This window comes from Lagenorhynchus albirostris, chromosome 2 (genome assembly GCF_949774975.1).
Source record: "Lagenorhynchus albirostris chromosome 2, mLagAlb1.1, whole genome shotgun sequence".
Lineage (NCBI taxonomy): Eukaryota > Metazoa > Chordata > Mammalia > Artiodactyla > Delphinidae > Lagenorhynchus > Lagenorhynchus albirostris.
This window is the reverse complement of record NC_083096.1, coordinates 84,378,257-84,394,732: the sequence shown is the minus strand read 5'-3', so window position 1 is coordinate 84,394,732 and position 16,476 is coordinate 84,378,257. Positions and strand designations below refer to the sequence as shown.

General features: G+C 41.4%; 1 protein-coding gene, 1 long non-coding RNA gene and 1 pseudogene across 10 annotated transcripts in view; 1 reads left to right on the top strand and 2 right to left on the bottom strand.

Moving 5' to 3' along the window:
- Positions 1–311: 311 nt before the first annotated feature.
- Positions 312–9,330, bottom strand: LOC132514480 (uncharacterized). Of its 2 annotated transcripts, none has more exons than XR_009538825.1 (5): positions 9,220–9,330; positions 6,661–6,738; positions 5,771–5,871; positions 5,130–5,195; positions 312–493 (listed from the first exon to the last, which is right to left on the bottom strand). It is a non-coding gene; the product is annotated as an uncharacterized LOC132514480 (long non-coding RNA). The 2 variants fall into 2 exon arrangements; XR_009538824.1 differs by lacking the exon at positions 9,220–9,330 and adding an exon at positions 8,645–8,935.
- The window catches only part of SLC22A15 (solute carrier family 22 member 15), an 82,612-nt gene continuing 75,252 nt past the window's right edge, over positions 9,117–16,476 (top strand). For all 8 annotated transcript variants that reach the window (XR_009538819.1, XR_009538818.1, XR_009538816.1 and 5 more), the window contains exon 1: positions 9,117–9,249. Coding sequence is in view for 3 of the 8 variants with exons in the window: in XM_060139248.1 (XP_059995231.1) it covers positions 9,163–9,249 (87 nt within the window). In the remaining 5 variants the exon portion in view is untranslated. The remainder of the gene's footprint in view (positions 9,250–16,476) is intronic.
- LOC132516441 (KH domain-containing, RNA-binding, signal transduction-associated protein 3-like) lies at positions 9,987–12,943 on the bottom strand (annotated as a pseudogene).

Here is a 16,476-nt window from a genome sequence, read left to right as displayed (position 1 = left end):
ACTAAATCCATCCTTACCTTCTATATCCAGCTTCAAATAAAACATCTCCATCAGCACATCTTCTCCCTGTGCAAACCACTTCACTGAATAGAAAACTTCTCTGCTTAAGTGATTTCTCGTTATCAGCTTGTATTTTGACATCCAACAAACTAAAACTAAATTTTTAGTCTGAAGCAATAACTTTCCATTATATGTTATTTCAAGAAGCACCCATCTCCTTGCAACAGAGCATGTATTTATCTCATAAACACATACACAGCTGAAAAGAGCAATGACAAAAATAAAAACATAAACACAAAATGACTCAGGTATCTTTGATCGAATATCTTTATTATCAGTTATATTAATTTATTTTATGCCATAGACATTTTGCTCCTAAAATCTCATCTTCTTTCACTTACTTTAGTTCTTCATTTTATCCTCAATGGACCTGTCTCATGTCTTGACCATGGGAAGAAGATGCTGAGGAAAAGGCAAGCTGGTCACCAGGATGCTGTAAATGGCAATGACACATCATTAGGAACACCGTCATATAACAGACCAGGCCGAGAATACATCATTAAGAACCCAGACAGAAGATCATCATCTTCCACCATCATCTGAAATTAAAAAGCACCTCCAAAGGAACTGTTTACTGCTTTGTCTGCAAAAAGTGCTCTGAACGCTAAACCGAAGAGACAAAACATCCTTTAGCGGATTGTTGGAGCACTTAAGGAGGTGTAAATTGTAATTAGCCATATGTTAGACTTTCACAGCCCAATAAGAAAGAAGCCTGATGGTGCAAGATCTCTGTGGCCCAGTTTTTCAGGTCAAAAGCAGAATGGCTGTTGAGTAAGGAATAATCCACAAAGGAAAGCTACAATGCTATTCCATTCTCTGGCTTCAAACACAACAGATGAGAAAGCCTTCAGCACGTGTTTGCGATTGCAGTCATGTCGCTGAGTTATTAGGGAGGGAGGGCCCCTATTGAGCTAAAGTCCCAACCTTAAAATCGTGGATCTGGGGACATTTACTCTGTTTACAAAGGAATCAGAGTGTAAATGTGTTACAAAGATAATATTGTTCTATATTAATATTTCCAGATAAGAAAAAATGGTTCAGAGATGGGGCCTGTACCAGAGAGTGGAATCTGTTAGTAAAAACAAACAAACAAAACAAAACAAAAACAAAAAACAACTCACAAACTTTTGAGAACTTGGTTTTAGTTACTGCTGTGCTAACTAATTATGTGGCTTGCAGTATGTCCCTGAATCATCTTAAACCTATTATCTAACCTCCCATAGCCTAAATTTAACATTTTTATAATGTGGGGGGGTGGGCTCAGTGATTTCTAAAAAATGGCATTCAAAATGTGTGTGTGTGTATGAGTGCACCCTCTCCAGTACCCTCACTGTCCTGAGGAAAAACCATTAACTTCGGGCTTCCTGGTGGCGCAGTGGTTAAGAATCCGCCTGCCAATGCAGGGGACACAGGTTCGAGCCCTGGTCAGGGAAGATCCCACACGATGTGGAGCAACTAAGCCTGTGCTCCACAACTACTGAGCCTGTGCTCTAGAGCCCATGAGCCACAACTACTGAGCCTGCATGCCTAGAGCCCGTGCTCCGCAACAAGAGAAGCCACTGCAATGAGAAGCTTGCGCACTGCAATTAAGAGTAGCCCCCGCTTGCCGCAACTAGAGAAAGCCCACACGCAGCAATGAAGACCCACTGCAACCAAAAATAAATAAATGATTTTTTTAAAAAAACACATTAACTTCATTGGGTTTGCACAAGGTCCTGTGACAAAAAAAGGTGAAGGAAAATGAATGAAATACTGCCATTTGCAGCAACATGGATGGACCTATCATACTAAGAGAAGTCAGGCAGAGAAAGACAAATACCATATGATATTGCTTATATGTGGAATCTAAAATACGACACAAATGAACTTATTTACAAAACAGAATAAGACTCACAGACATAGAAAACAAATATATGGTTACCAAAGTAGAAAAGGAGTTGGGGAGGGATACATTGGGAGTTTGGGATTAGCTGATACAAACTACTAAATATAAAATAGATAAACAACAATGACCTACTGTATAGCCCAGGGAACTATATTCAATATCTTGTAATAACCTATAGTAGAAAATAATCTGAAAAAGTATACATATATATATACATATATATGTAAAGCTAAATCATTTTGCTGTATACCTGAAACTAACATAAGATTGTAAATCAACTATAATTCAATTAAAAATGTCTTTATTAGACAAAGGTGAAAGAAGAATCTCAGGCCTGGTAGGAGGGGCAAATAAAACTGAGACGATTCAAAATCTTGCACTGAAACAGATAATTGACAGGAGGATTTGATTTGCTGTTTGGCTGAGAATAAGATACTCTTCTCATTCATATGAAAACCGATGAAGATGAGTTTATATCATTTAAGATGCAATATGATCTTCAGGCTCAAATAGCTGGATGCCAGTAAATTAAGGATTAACTTGGTTCTGAAAATTCATGTGAATTTGTGCACTCATGTAACTTTCTACTAAGTGACTCTCACTACTATAGGGAGATAACAAGATCTGGCTAATTCTTCTTAAGGCAGATAAACATAGGGACAAGAGCCTTCAGACTGAAGAAGACATAATGGATACCATTCTTCTTTCTAATCTATTTAGCCACATTGTTATGTTTTAATTTGGAGCCTATTTCATGATCAGATAGTAGAGCAAGTGTGCAATTTCCAGAGTTGACAACTCCTCCTCCTCTTCCTCGCTCTCACCCCTACCACCCCATCCAGTACTGCAGCCAAGAAGAAAGTCTTCACTGGAAGGCAAGCGCCACTAGCGAGAGGAGAGGCTTTGCTGGTTTAACCCTGTATTCCTCACACCTAGAATAATATGCCCAGCACGCATTTGTTGAAAGAATTCTCATACATAATGATTTTCAGAATGGTTTCGGGATTGGTGACTTCTCCTTTCTGAGACTGAGTAGATCCAGTGGATCAAACTTGATTCTCTGAAATCTATTTTGGGTTCCTACTTTCTGAAGGCAATGTAAATTGCTGGTTTTAATTTAGAAAGCCCAGTTGGGGTTAAGACTCTTGATATGCAGGTTATCATCATGTTTGCGCAATACTTAACCAACTCAAGTGGTTCAGGCAATTCCAATAGCACCCAGATTTTAATCCTGGGGAACTTCGGGGCATTTGGCAAATTTTTATCCATTCTACTGAATTATATAGCCTCAAATGATAGACGTCCATGAGTATGGCAAATTCGTCATTTCAGTCTGTATTCCCTAGTTGTAAAACTTCCCTGCATAAGAAATAGCAGCAGCATAGCGGCAGTAACAGCAACAACCCTGACGTTTTCATTAAAGTTGGGCACTCAGGAATGAATCTGTTGAATTAAATGAATGTCCCATTCTCTAAGCTCAGTGCCTCTTGGGACAGCATGTAAAACTGGACTCTTAGCAAGCAAAACACTCTATGATCTAAATTCAAACATAAGTAATGGCTAATTTCCCTCATATTTCATCTCTTTCTGCTGTAACCTAAAAATAGAACTTTAGACCTAACTCTATTCATACTCTTTTATTGCTAAGGTTTGAGACATGGAAATGGCCAACTCCTCCATATCAGATTTAGATCTAATTTAGTATATGCTTTCACCCACTTACAGACGGTTTTTGAATGACAGTTGTTGGTTTGGAGGGCCAGAACACGGAGACACGTCCATCTCACCGCTAATTCCATTATCGTTTTGCTTTTCCTCCCTTTGTCTTCTTGCTCCTTCCTCCCAGACATCTGTCCTCAAAATCTGGCTTCCTTGTGATCTGGTCACTCCCATCACATTTGCTGTGTTTATATCAACTTAATGTTGACAGAGGTATTTGGACTTTGGCTGTCTTTATTAAGGCATGTTGCTGTAACATACTAACAGAGAGTTATCTCAGCATAAAGGTTTATGCAGAAGGAAAAATGTTCTTTAGATTTTTTAAAAAGACTTAACTCTGGGTACATTTAGGCTGGTATACAACACTGATTTCCAAGGATTTGAAACAACACTTAACACACATGAATTCTGTTACCTTGCATACCAAATTTCAGTAGCCTTCCGGGACACCAAATTACCAGTGAAGCAAAAGGCATGACACTGTGGTTAGGTGTGGAGGTTTTACAACAAAAGAAAGAAGATGACAAGAATTGAGTATATTTGCTTCAAGGCTTTATGTAATTTACCAGATAAAGTTAACCTTTCTTCCTCATATCCCAACAAGTGTATATTTGATAGACACACTATTTTAAACATTATTTTAATTGTTTATTATTTTAAAAAAAACCCAGATGTTCATTACTTCTGAGTTATTAAAAGAAATACAGGTACTATAAAATTATAGTAGGAAAGGACTTAAGAAAAAGAAAAATGAGTAAAGAATGGTCAGATGGGGAAAATATGCTCTCAAAATGGAACTCTTTGCTAAGAGCCACAGATGCAATACCTTGAGCCTCAGGAGAGCTTTAATTAGTCCTGCTCTTCCTTCAGCGCATGCTCAGAAGCTCTGGCACGGACTGTAAATGAGGGCAAGGAAATCCAGCAGGGGCCTGGGTGGGTTAAGGGGGGGGAAGGGCAGGATCTTAAAGGGGCAACGACCATTTAAAAGAGCAATGCCTCTAGGCCCCACCATTCCTATCTCAGGTCCTTCAACCTACCACCACCAACCTACTCTACCTTCCGTGTTCCCTACCTCAGTTAACAGTACTACCTCTGGGCTTCCCTGGTGGTGCAGTGGTTAGGAATCCGCCTGCCAATGCAGGGGACACGGGTTCGAGCCCTGGTCCGGGAAGATCCCACAAGCCACAAAGCAACTCAGGCCATGCGCCACAACTACTGAGCCTGTGCTCTAGAGCCCAAGAGCCACAACTACAAAGCCCGTGTGACACAACTACTGAAGCCCATGTGCCTAGAGCCCATGGTCTGCAACAAGAGAAGCCATCGCAATGAGAAGCCCGCACACCTCAACGAAGAGCAGCCCCCGCTCGCCGCAACTAGAGAAAGCCCGTGCACAGGCAACGAAGACCCAATGCAGCCAAAAATAAATAAAATAAATAAATTTATATATATAAAAAAATAGTACTACCTCCATTTTCCCAGTTGTTGAAGCCAGAAGCATAGGAATCATTGCTGATTTCTCTCTCATATGCTTCTGCAAAATGAATCACTGTCAATTTTTGCATATTTTACCTTAAATTTGACTTCACTTCTCAATCCCTATTACCACTGTCCTGGTTTAAGCTCTCAGACCCTCACTGGGTCCTGCCTGGGCCCTTACAACAGTGTCTCAACTGGTGTTATGTGCATTTTCCACTGCTGCCAAAGCATCTTTTAAAAATCACAACGCTCAACCTGAAAAAACACTTCAGTGGTCCCCATCACCTGCAGGAAAAAGTTGAAGCTCCTTAGCACTGCATACCTGGACTCTATCAATCCACAGACCTCATTTCTGACACTCCCAGGGTTGTATTTTCTGTTCTCACGATAACCAACTGCTTTTAGGATATATGTTCCAACACAATGTGAATTAACACAGAATATGTAGAAAAGTTTCTGACCCACTTAAAATACATAAACTTTTAGCGAGTAAGATGAAATAACCCAACTTCTACTTAACACTTCATTTATTTAGCTATATATCATAAAATATGGATGTATAATTTTTTCACTCTCATGCATCATAATATCAAAGGAAAATTTCAAAAGTTCAAAATATGACTCTCTTACCTATACAGAATGAACCCATGTCAATGATTTTATTTTAATTGATGAAGGAAGCAGTAGGATGGTAAAGCTGGTTCTAAGAGCATTTGAAGAACTGGTTATTTCTAGGAAAAAAAAAAGATTGCTCGCTTATATATAAAATGAATTAATGTTCTGCGGGGCAATGAAATAATAGATTATCATCTTTCCTATTAAACATAATCATTTACATCTCTACCAAAAAGAAAATCTACAAATTTACATGTAACTGCATAGTATCTAGACTCTAATTCATAGCAAATAGCCAGGTCAAACACTGGTAAATTTTCCTACTGAATTAAATAATCCTGGGGGTGGGCTTGTTGAATAATGCTTCATGATTACATTGAAAGGACATACAGTCCTCTTCTTGCTTTCTGATTATTTCCAAGTGCAGGACAATTATCCTTAACAGTGAAAGTTTTTTGTTAAAACACTTCACATTAGTCTTGTTCATCAGTGTTTTGGCACCACAATAGTCACTTCTTGAGTCACCTAACAAAGCTTTTCAGAACATAACATTTTATGTCCTCCTATGTTTTCTCTGATAAAGCATTCTGGAATCTCGTGTAGTTTGAAAAGAGAATAAATATATTAAGTAACTATCAACATTGTAGAACAGTGTACAGTTATGTGGATGTTAAAATGTTGAGTAACTACTAAAATAATAATAATGACAACAATAATAACAATAATAGTGCAATGTGTGGCTCCCAAAAATAGAAGAAAGAAAGAAGGACCATATAAAAATGGCTTTAAGACTTCAATAGATGGCCAGGAAGTAAAAAGAAAGAAGATGGTAAACATAAAACACAAAATAGTAGAAATGATTCTAAATATATCATTCACAATGAGTATAAGTGGGTTTAACTCACCTGTTAAAAGACAGAGACTACAAAATTGGATAGACAAATAAACCCTCCTTCCATAAACATGTCTAGAAGGTAACAAAGCTGAAAGGATGAAAACAAAGGGATTACAAGGAAAATAACAACAACAAAAAATTGACACAGCAATGTTAACATTAGACAAAATGAAAATTAAGACAAAAAGCATTAAGAGAAAAAAAGGTATTTTATCGCGATAAAAGGAGTGATACAATTGGTACTTTCATAAATTTTCACAAATAAAAAGAGAACTTGATAAAAACTCGAAAATGATAATCATTTTGTAAGATTTTGACACGTTTACTAAAAACTGATACATCCAGCAAAGTAAAATTTAGTAGTAATACAGACTACTTTGATAAAATTAACAAGGTTGATCTAATAGATAAAGAACCTTGCACCCAAACAAATGGAGAGTATTTTCAATACATTCAGTACACTTTTCTAAAATGACCACATACTAGGTCACAAGAAAATTCAATTTCCAAGATTGAATATCATCTATGTTCACAAAGCATTTAAATTAGTAATCAACAATAAAAAGATGGTTAAAAAATAGCAACAACCTTTAATTGAAAACTTAAAAAAAAAAGAACAAATAGCTCCTTGGGTAGAGAGGACATTACAATGTCATGGAATAGTTAAAACTAAAGACAATGTAAGTACCACATGACAAAACTTGTGGAATAGAGCAAAGTAGTACCTAGAGAGAAATGCATAGTCTTATGTATAATTATTCTTATAAAAGGAAGATTGAAAGCAAAAAGCTAAACTTTCAAGTCATGTAGGCAGTAAAAGAATTACATACTAGCAAAAATAAGTAAAGAAAGAAAATAGTTCATATATTCCATAAAATAGAAAACAAAGACATAAAGAAAAATCACAAAATAAAAACTGGTTTCTTCAAAAAATAATAAAGTAGACAAGCTTCTGGCAAGACTGATAAGAATGGGACAATAAAAATGAATAATATTCAGAATAAAAAAAGGGGCCTAAATACAGCTAGAGCATGATTTAAAAAACCCCAAGAGAACAAGATGAACAAGTTTATTCCGAAAACAACAGAAAAACTAAATAAAATAGTAACACTTCTAGGAAAAAAACTAAAAGTAATTCAAGAACAAAAAGCCGTAAAGGGCTTCCCTGGTGGTGCAGTGGTTGAGAGTCCGCCTGCCGATGCAGGGGATACGGGTTCGTGCCCCAGTCCGGGAAGATCCCACGTGCCGCGGAGCGGCTAGGCCTGTGAGCCATGGAAACTGAGCCTGTGCGTCCGGAGCCTGTTGCTCTGCAGCGGGAGAGGCCACAACAGTAAGAGGCCTGCGTACCAAAAAAAAAAAAAAAAAAAAAAGCCATAAAAATAAGTGACATAAATCTCTCTATGTCTCTATCTCTGTAATAAAGAGGCTTCCCCTGCAAAACAAACCAAGTCCAGATGGTTTAAAGAAGAGTTTTTACTAAATACGTCCAACTCATTTTACTAAGCTACTATAATCTCACAGCCAAATCCAGACAAGAACAGTAACAAGAAAATTATAGACCTATCTCACTCTCTTAGACGTAAAAGCTAGATAAAGCATTAACTGGTTACCTCTTCTGTTCAATATTGTATTGGGTGCCGTGGCCTCGACAATGGAATACTATGCAGCTGTTAAAATCAATCTAAGGAAGTGGAGAAATGAGGCTTAAGGCAAGTGACTAGCGTCCCTAGGTCCTGCTGCATATTTCTCCATTTCCAGCCCTTCAAACTGCTGTTTATCCTTCAAACACTTTGGCAGCCATCACGTCCTGTCCCACAAATTAATCTTTCATCTTTTGTATTTCCTTCGTACCTCATGGATATTTCTATAACCAAATGTATCTCACGGTTTTGCAGGAATTTGGTTGCCTGACCACGTCGCTAGCACAGAGCAGGATGGAAAGAAATGTTGAACAGCACTCTTCTCTGAAGGATCTAGAACCCATTCCCACTTACCGTATTTAACTGATTAGTACAAAAGTACAGATTATGCTAGCGGTCACCGGGTCTCCCAACAGTCATCACGTCCCCCGTCCCCGAAGCAGCGGCTGTGGCTTAGACGCCGCTGCCCTTCCCGTATTTCTCCATCAGAGAGGATGCCGACGCCCGAGCCCACTTCCTCTTTCCTCCTCTCGCTTTAAGCGGCGCAGAAACCCATCCCTCTTAGAAAAAAATCTTTAACAGGAAGCCCAGAGGCCCTGGTACCTGGCATCCTGCCCCGGACCCGCAAGCCCGCGCGGGCCCCCGGCCCCCGACCCCCGACCCCGCCCGCGTAGACGCAACTCCCGCCGCCCCGCCCACGCTCCCACGCCGCGCCCGGCTCCTCGCTGGCAGGGCCGAGCCGGTGCCGGGCGCCGTGGAGCTCGCGCGCCGGGCCGGCCGCGGAGGGCCGCGCCGGAGCGGGGGCGGCGGGAGGGCGGGTCGGGGCCGGGCTCCCGCTGGCGGCTAGGCCGGGGCCGAGCGCGCGGCCGGCCATGGAGGTGGAGGAGGCGTTCCAGGCGGTGGGCGAGATGGGCATCTACCAGATGTACCTGTGCTTCCTGCTGGCGGTGTTGCTGCAGGTGAGTCCCCCGCCGCTCGTGTGGCTCCCACGTCCCCGCTTCCTGGCTGTCCGGGGAGAGGCGTACCTCCCTCCCCACCCCCCAGCGCCCGGCCCGGATGCCGAGCCTCTGCAAACCCCGAGGTGTGGCGAGCCTCTCCCGCCTCCACCTTCACCCCGCGCGAGGGCGGCGCTGGGGTAGGCGCCGCGCGTTGGCCTGGGCCCCGGAAAGCCAAGGTCGCCGGCCGGCCTGTCAACCCAAGCCTCGGATCCTCATCCCTTAGGCGCCATGCTTCTCTCACCTCGAGTGGGGAGGGACTGCGTGGGGGGTACTTAAGCCAGCGAGCTGGTTAGTAAGAGATGAAAAATCCAGTTGTTACCTGGAATACGCTGTGAATAGGAAGGGAATTTTTAACCTGTGGCGCTGTCACTTTGGAATCTGGAACACAGAGAGGGAGGGCCCTGATCACCCGCTGACAGAAGGGCTGATTTAGAGGGCCTCCTTCAGCTCTGGTATCTACTTACCATCTTTTCCTGGATTTGAGGGGACTTCCTATCCAGGAGCTTTCAATGCATAGGGTTTATTTCTTTCTGGTTTAAGTTCTGCTGGGTCATTCTGCCCAGAGTCCCCTTGGGTTGAGACTTTTTAAAGTCCATAGTGCCATCTACAACGTGTGGTGTAAAATGGAATCACTTCTTCATTGTACAGAATTCTCAGAGACTGCTTTTTTGGTTTTCTCCAGATTTTAAGCATTTTGATTTATTTAAAAAGGGATTGTTCGTAGAAAACAATTACTTTGAACAGTATACAGGACTGATGGAGACTGGCTATGTCACAACATCAGACAGTACAGTCAGTATCTGCTGTATGGCTGGTCTCTGTAGACACGCGTTGCTGTCCTCGCTGAGGGTGCCTTGTGTCTTGAGTTAGTCCACTCTTCTGGCCCTTAGGAATCACACGTCTCTTCACTGAATCGGTGTCCATAAGCATAGTAATCAGCACCACTTTGGGCTGGGGCGCTATAGCTGTTATCATAGGAATCATAATGCTGTTCCTCGTAAGCAGTACCATATCCATCGTCATAGTCATAATCTCCACAGGTCTCTCGTGTTGGGGGCGGTGGTGGAGGTCTGTACCCAGTTGGGGGGACGACTCTTGCTCTGGGAGTGAGAAGTCCTCTTCCCCGACTCACTGGCCCTCACTGGGTGGAAAGGACTCCCCTGGCAGTCGGTGTCCCTCGCAGTACCCCGACTCCCACTGGCTGGGCTGTGACTGCTCCCCTTCCCCTGGTTATTGCTGGGGTTGGTACCCCTCTTGTACGCAAGGTAACAACTGGTACATCTGCATTTGCTGGACCACCATTCAAATATGTTAATTTCTGGAGCTGTGCTTGCCTGATTTCATCATTATACTCAGGAATGAGGAACTTTTTGATTTCCTCCAGAGCATGTCCCATCCGGGCATAGGCTTCTGCTGGGGGGCGGGGCAAACACTTCAGTCAGAGCATGGAGATCATCACTGAGGTGGAAGTACTTTGCTTCTCCACTTTTCCTCAACTCTTCTTCTTTTGCCTTGTCTCTCATGGAGCCTTTTCCAAGGATGGACATTTTTGTCAAGGTTTCTTCTTGTAAACACTTCACAGAATTGCCACGTGGCCCCAAAAGTTTTCCCACAAAGTTGAACTTAGGGAACTGTTTTACAGGAGTTAAAACTTTCTGTCCCAGCCTAAAAATGTAGGTTCCATATGCTCAAGGTCACTACAAATACACTTTGCCACGCAAGTTCCTCCTCCTTTGCCAGCTTAAATGGCCCATTTGATGTCAATTACTTCTTTTATTCTAAAGGCATTTTGTTCACAGATCCTTTATTAGTATGCCAGTCGGCCATTTTACTTATTCTTTCATTCAACGTATATTTAATGAGTGCCTACTATGTGCTTATCAGGGGCTATAATGTCAGATAAATCAAAGCCCCTTTCCTGTGAAGTTTACATTCTAGTGGGGGTGGGATGAAGCAGGCAGGCAGTTAAATAATTACAATTAACATGTGATGATAGTTATTCAGAGGGAAGGACAGGGTGGTCATGGGTATAAGCACCAGTCCACCAGTTGCTTAAACCTTGCATAAATCAACTGCTCAACAGGAAGACTGGGAGGGTTGGAGGTGAGGGTTGACTAAGCGATTCTGTTTTCCATTAAAATGTTTGAAAGTTCAGTTGATTTCATAACCAGCCAGAAGAACCATTTAAATGATGCACTGACAGATGAAGTCAGTTCTTTCTCTAGCAAAACAAGTTCTCAGTTCACAAATATGTGATATTCTGAGGTTCCTTTAAGTGTGTTTTAGCTTTAAATGCACTTTCCTGTGGGGAAAAAGTATTTGTGCTAAATCACAAAAGAGTATTTAATGCAGAGAGAATAGAATTGTGATCATGATGTCTGACATTCATTTATATTTTCTCTTTGAGAAAATTCTTTTCCTATTCTAACCAAGAATTTCAGGAACATAACTCCCTCTCTGAGTAATCTCACCTACACTCTATCTCCTGTATCATTATGTTCTCACCTGCCTAGCCAGGTATCCACTGACCTTGAATAAGTTTGTCTTGAGTGGAGTGTGGCACTAAAAAGGCCACCGTTCTGGGTTCGGGACCTGTTAAATTTCCATCATTTACTTTTTGTTATGGTTGACCCAGTTGGTTAGACCCAGTTGGTACCAAAGAGGTCTAAGCCCATGACCATGACTGTTCACTGAACCCTGCCTGATGTGTGGTCAGTATTCACCATAGAAGAACTAGCTCTTAGAGTGTTGGGGATGAGTGACTGACTTTACTTGTAGGTGTGGGCTGAGGAGGTGCCCTGTACCTGTGCGGATCCCAAAAGAGTATAGATGCCCAGGTCCAAGCAGAAGTGAATTCTTCACAGCTGTTACCCGTTTGTGAGGACTCAGCTACACCATTGAGATACATAATCCACATGGTCCTATGGTCACCCAAAGCTCTCCTGGATATGAGAGTGGAGTTCCCCAAAGGCTGCTCTATCAAGTCTGTTGTTGGAGATGATTTAGACTAGGGGAGCTGGCCTGCAGAGTGTGAGTACTAGAGGGTCCCGTCACACAGTTGTAACACGATGCTTTCATCATTCTTCTGGGGGTTGCTTCCTCTAACAGGAAGAAGTAAGAAGCCTTTTTCAGAGTTGGTTGACTTGAATGGAAGGAGCTTGATGTTTGCTTTTTAAAACCAAAGCACTTGTCTACCAGTGTCCAGTGAGTGTACAGACCAATGGTATAGCAGCCCTGCCAGAGAGGGGGGAGTCCTGCACATTGTAGATGGGACTGCCAGGGAGAGGGACCACCAGGGAGAGGGGGCTGCCTCAGCAGGAGCCTTATCTACATCTGTGGTTTGGTGATGACCAACTCCAGCTGAGAAACACAAAACTAGAGGGACAGAGATGGAAACCGTACAGATTCTTTTGTTTTCTTCCTTCTAGGATCATCATTATTTTTAAAATGATGTTAACTCCCTTTACTTCAAACACATCCAAGTTCAAACTAAGAGGACAAGACCACATTACAAGCCAACTCTAAAGGTCTTTAGGTTAACTTTTCTTGGATTATAGATATCATCAGGTAGCTCCTCAAACGTCTCAATATCGTTTCCTTTGCCTAGGAGACCTACCTTCACTTGCCTTGCAAACACAATCTTTGGAATCTCCATAGTGGTCAGCTTTCAGATACGTACAGAATAAATGCAGATTTTGTAGATTTCTCGTCAGCATGATAAGATGCAAGTGACCTGATAATAGTGATACTTGGTTTTACAGTACCTAAGAAGAAAGCTAGAGGAGAGAAATTGCCTTCTGTAAAACTGGTTGTCCTATGAACAAGCAGTAAGATTTATAATTTTGCAGTTAGAAAAATTCTTACCCACTCAAATATACATGCCCTCCTTTGGGTAAGAGTTATTTGTGGTATTTAAATATGAATAATTCTATTTACTTTATTACCATTTCTATTTTCCAATCGTGATTCAAAGTTGACGCCATTATCACTATTTTGTGTTTGTGTTTGCGTGTGCTTATTTGCCAGACTGTTTGGAGGAAGGTTTGAATACAATTCTTTGTTTCTTGATCCGTTTAGACATAAAGTGGAAATGGATCCTACTTCCTTGCTCTAAGTCAGAGACTCCGGCTCCTTCGTTTTCCTCAGGATCATGAATCATATGCTGTGGTATAATTTGCACAGAATTTAAAGCATCCATTAACCAACAGGAACATGTAACCTGAAATAAACATTCGTTTCACCAGCAGAATTGTGATGCTGCTGTGAATCTCAGCTTGAGATGCAGTACTCTGGTATTTCGGAATGCATTATTATTATGTAAACTCTTAATAAACCCAGCCTTACTTTTCAGATCCTTGAACTACCTGTGCATTCATATCATCTACGCAATAAATATCTTTTCACGGTGTTTTAGAAAGTGGAATGACTGAACAGGTATTTTGCAGAAGAGGGAACTATAATAGTCAACGCATGAAAAGATGTTTACCTTCAGTGGTCATCTGGGACAGGCATATAAAAATGACTATGAAATATCATTTCACACTTATTAGAATAGCAAACATTAAATAGTCTAACAGTACAAGTGTGATGAGAATGAGTAGAAAGTACCCCATTTACAGAACAATTTGGCACTGTCTAGTAAAATTACAACCAGCATTGGACTCCTAGGTGTATGTACGACAGTATCCCTTGTGCATAAGCAGATATGTATGTATAGGGTGTTTTTTGCAGCACTGTTTGTAATGACAAAAATTAGTAACCACCTAAATGACTCTCAAAAAGGGACTGGGGACTTCCCTGGTGGTCAGGTGGTTAAGACTCTGCCTTCCAATGCAGGGGGTGCGAGTTTGATCCCTGGTCAGGGAGCTAAGATCCCACATGCCTCTCTGCCAAAAAACCAAAACATAAAACAGAAGCAATACTGTAACAAATTCAATAAAGACTTTAAAAATGGTCCACATCAAAAAAAAATCTTTAAAAAAAAGGACTAGATAATTAAAATCTGACATAAATTTTATAGAATATAACAGTTAAAATGAAGAAACTAGGTCTACACACAGCCACATGGATGAATCTCTTTTTTTTAAAATAAATTTATATATTTATTATTTATTTTTGGCTGTGTTGGGTCTTCGTTGCTGCACATGGGCTTTCTCTAGTTGCGGCGAGCGGGGGCTACTCTTCGTTGCAGTGCGCGGGCTTCTCACTGCGGTGGCTCCTCTTGTTGTGGAGCACGGGCTCTAGGTGCACAGGCTTCAGTAGTTGCAGCACACAGGCTCAGTAGTTGTGGCTCGCGGGCTCTAGAGCGCAGGCTCAGTAGTTATGGCACACGGGCTTAGTTGCTCTGTGGCATGTGGGATCTTCCCAGATCAGGGCTTGAATCCGTGTTCCCCGCACTGGCAGGCAGATTCTTGTAGATCAAGAGGAAGATACATCTCTATCTTCTTCCCAGGTATATCCTCTCACTTTGTTCTTGATTCCGTATTACTCTATATCAGTTATTTCTGATCTTCTATCTTTCTGCATTTTCTGACCTCCCAAGGAGTGGCCCGCATGGTAGATTTAGGTGGTCTATGGAAATGTTATTAAATAACATTAACTCATAAAGTGAGAGGGTTATTCCCTTTTCAGTTCTTCTTTAATCCTTTTGTTTATCTAAGAAGAATGTCTCATTTGGTGCTAGTATTTCTCAAAACATTTGCAAATATTTCTGTTTTAACAAAGGGAATGAACCAGAATTAAGGAAAGTTCAGACTTTGGTGGAAAACATTACCTAGTTAGACTTGAATAACATTATTATGTTTTTATTGTACTTACTATTCATTTTCTTTTAAAACTTTTTAAAGTTATTAAACATTTCAGATGAAATACATAGAATAATGTCACAGACACACATGTACCTACTTCTAGGTTTAACAAATGCTGACATTTTGCCATGTTTGTTTAAGGTTGTGTCAGCATAGTTCAACCAGAGAAACAGGAGGCAGAACTTCTAGGCTGGAGATGTATGTGTTTGTATATATATGTGTATCTGTATCTGTATATATGTACGTGATTATATATGTAATCAGCGAATAATTTATTATGAGGATTTGACCATATATAATTGTGGGAACTAGTTCGGCAGTCCCTGTAAGGCTGTTGTCTCTGTGTCTGTTGTTGGAGCTTGAAGTCTGCAGGGAAGGCAGCCTGGAACACATCTGAATTGACTGGAATCTGTGTCATTCTCACTGCCTGCAACCTTGATGAAGCACATCTGTTTCATCATGGAACTAAACACACACTTGGCCCAGGAGTCAGAGCAGCCAAAGGAGGATCCCGGGGAGTGTAGATCAGTAACAGGTCCAGCTGCTGTGTTGCAGCGACAAGGTGAGGCAGCAGAAACATGACGGTGGATGTGAGGCACAAAATCACTGGCCCCAAAACCTGCCCGAAAATCTCTCTTGTGCCCCACCTTAAATAAAAATGTGCCAGCTAACACTTAGTACTGTAGAAGAACATTATATTTGTTTTAATTTTATTTATTTAATTTATTTATTTTTGGCTGCATTGGGTCTTCATTGCTGCGTGCGGGCTTTCTCTAGTTGCGGTGAGCCGGGGCTACTCTTCCTTGTGGTGCGCGGGCTTCTCATTGCGGTGGATTTTCTTATTGCAGAGCACGGGCTCCAGGCGAGCATGGGCTTCAGTAGTTGTGGCGCATGGGCTCAGTAGTTGTGGCTCTCGGACTCTAGAGCACAGGCTCAGTAGTTGTGGCTCACGGGCTCTAGAGCGCAGGCTCAGTAGCTGTGGCTCACGGGCTTAGTTGCTCCGCAGCATGTGGCATCTTACTGGACCAGGGCTCAAACCCATGTCCCCTGCATTGACAGGCAGATTCCTAACCAGTGAGCCACCAGGGAAGCCCCAGAACATTGTATTTTTATAGTTCCATCTGGCTGGTTATATTTGTATTGATATACAATTTTATTTCTTTGTAAATTTACAAGTTAAAAAATTTGAGTCCATTTAAAAGCAGGCCATTAAGTAAATAATAGAAAACAAATGGGCACGTAACACTCTTGCAGGGGGTACTCACATGACTGAAGTTTGGGAAAAGCTGAGCCTGTCCAGTAATACTTCTTCAAAGAACCCTAAAAATAGGTTCTTTACTCTCATGACTCTGATCAGACTCTTTCTTTGGCCTAAGAATTC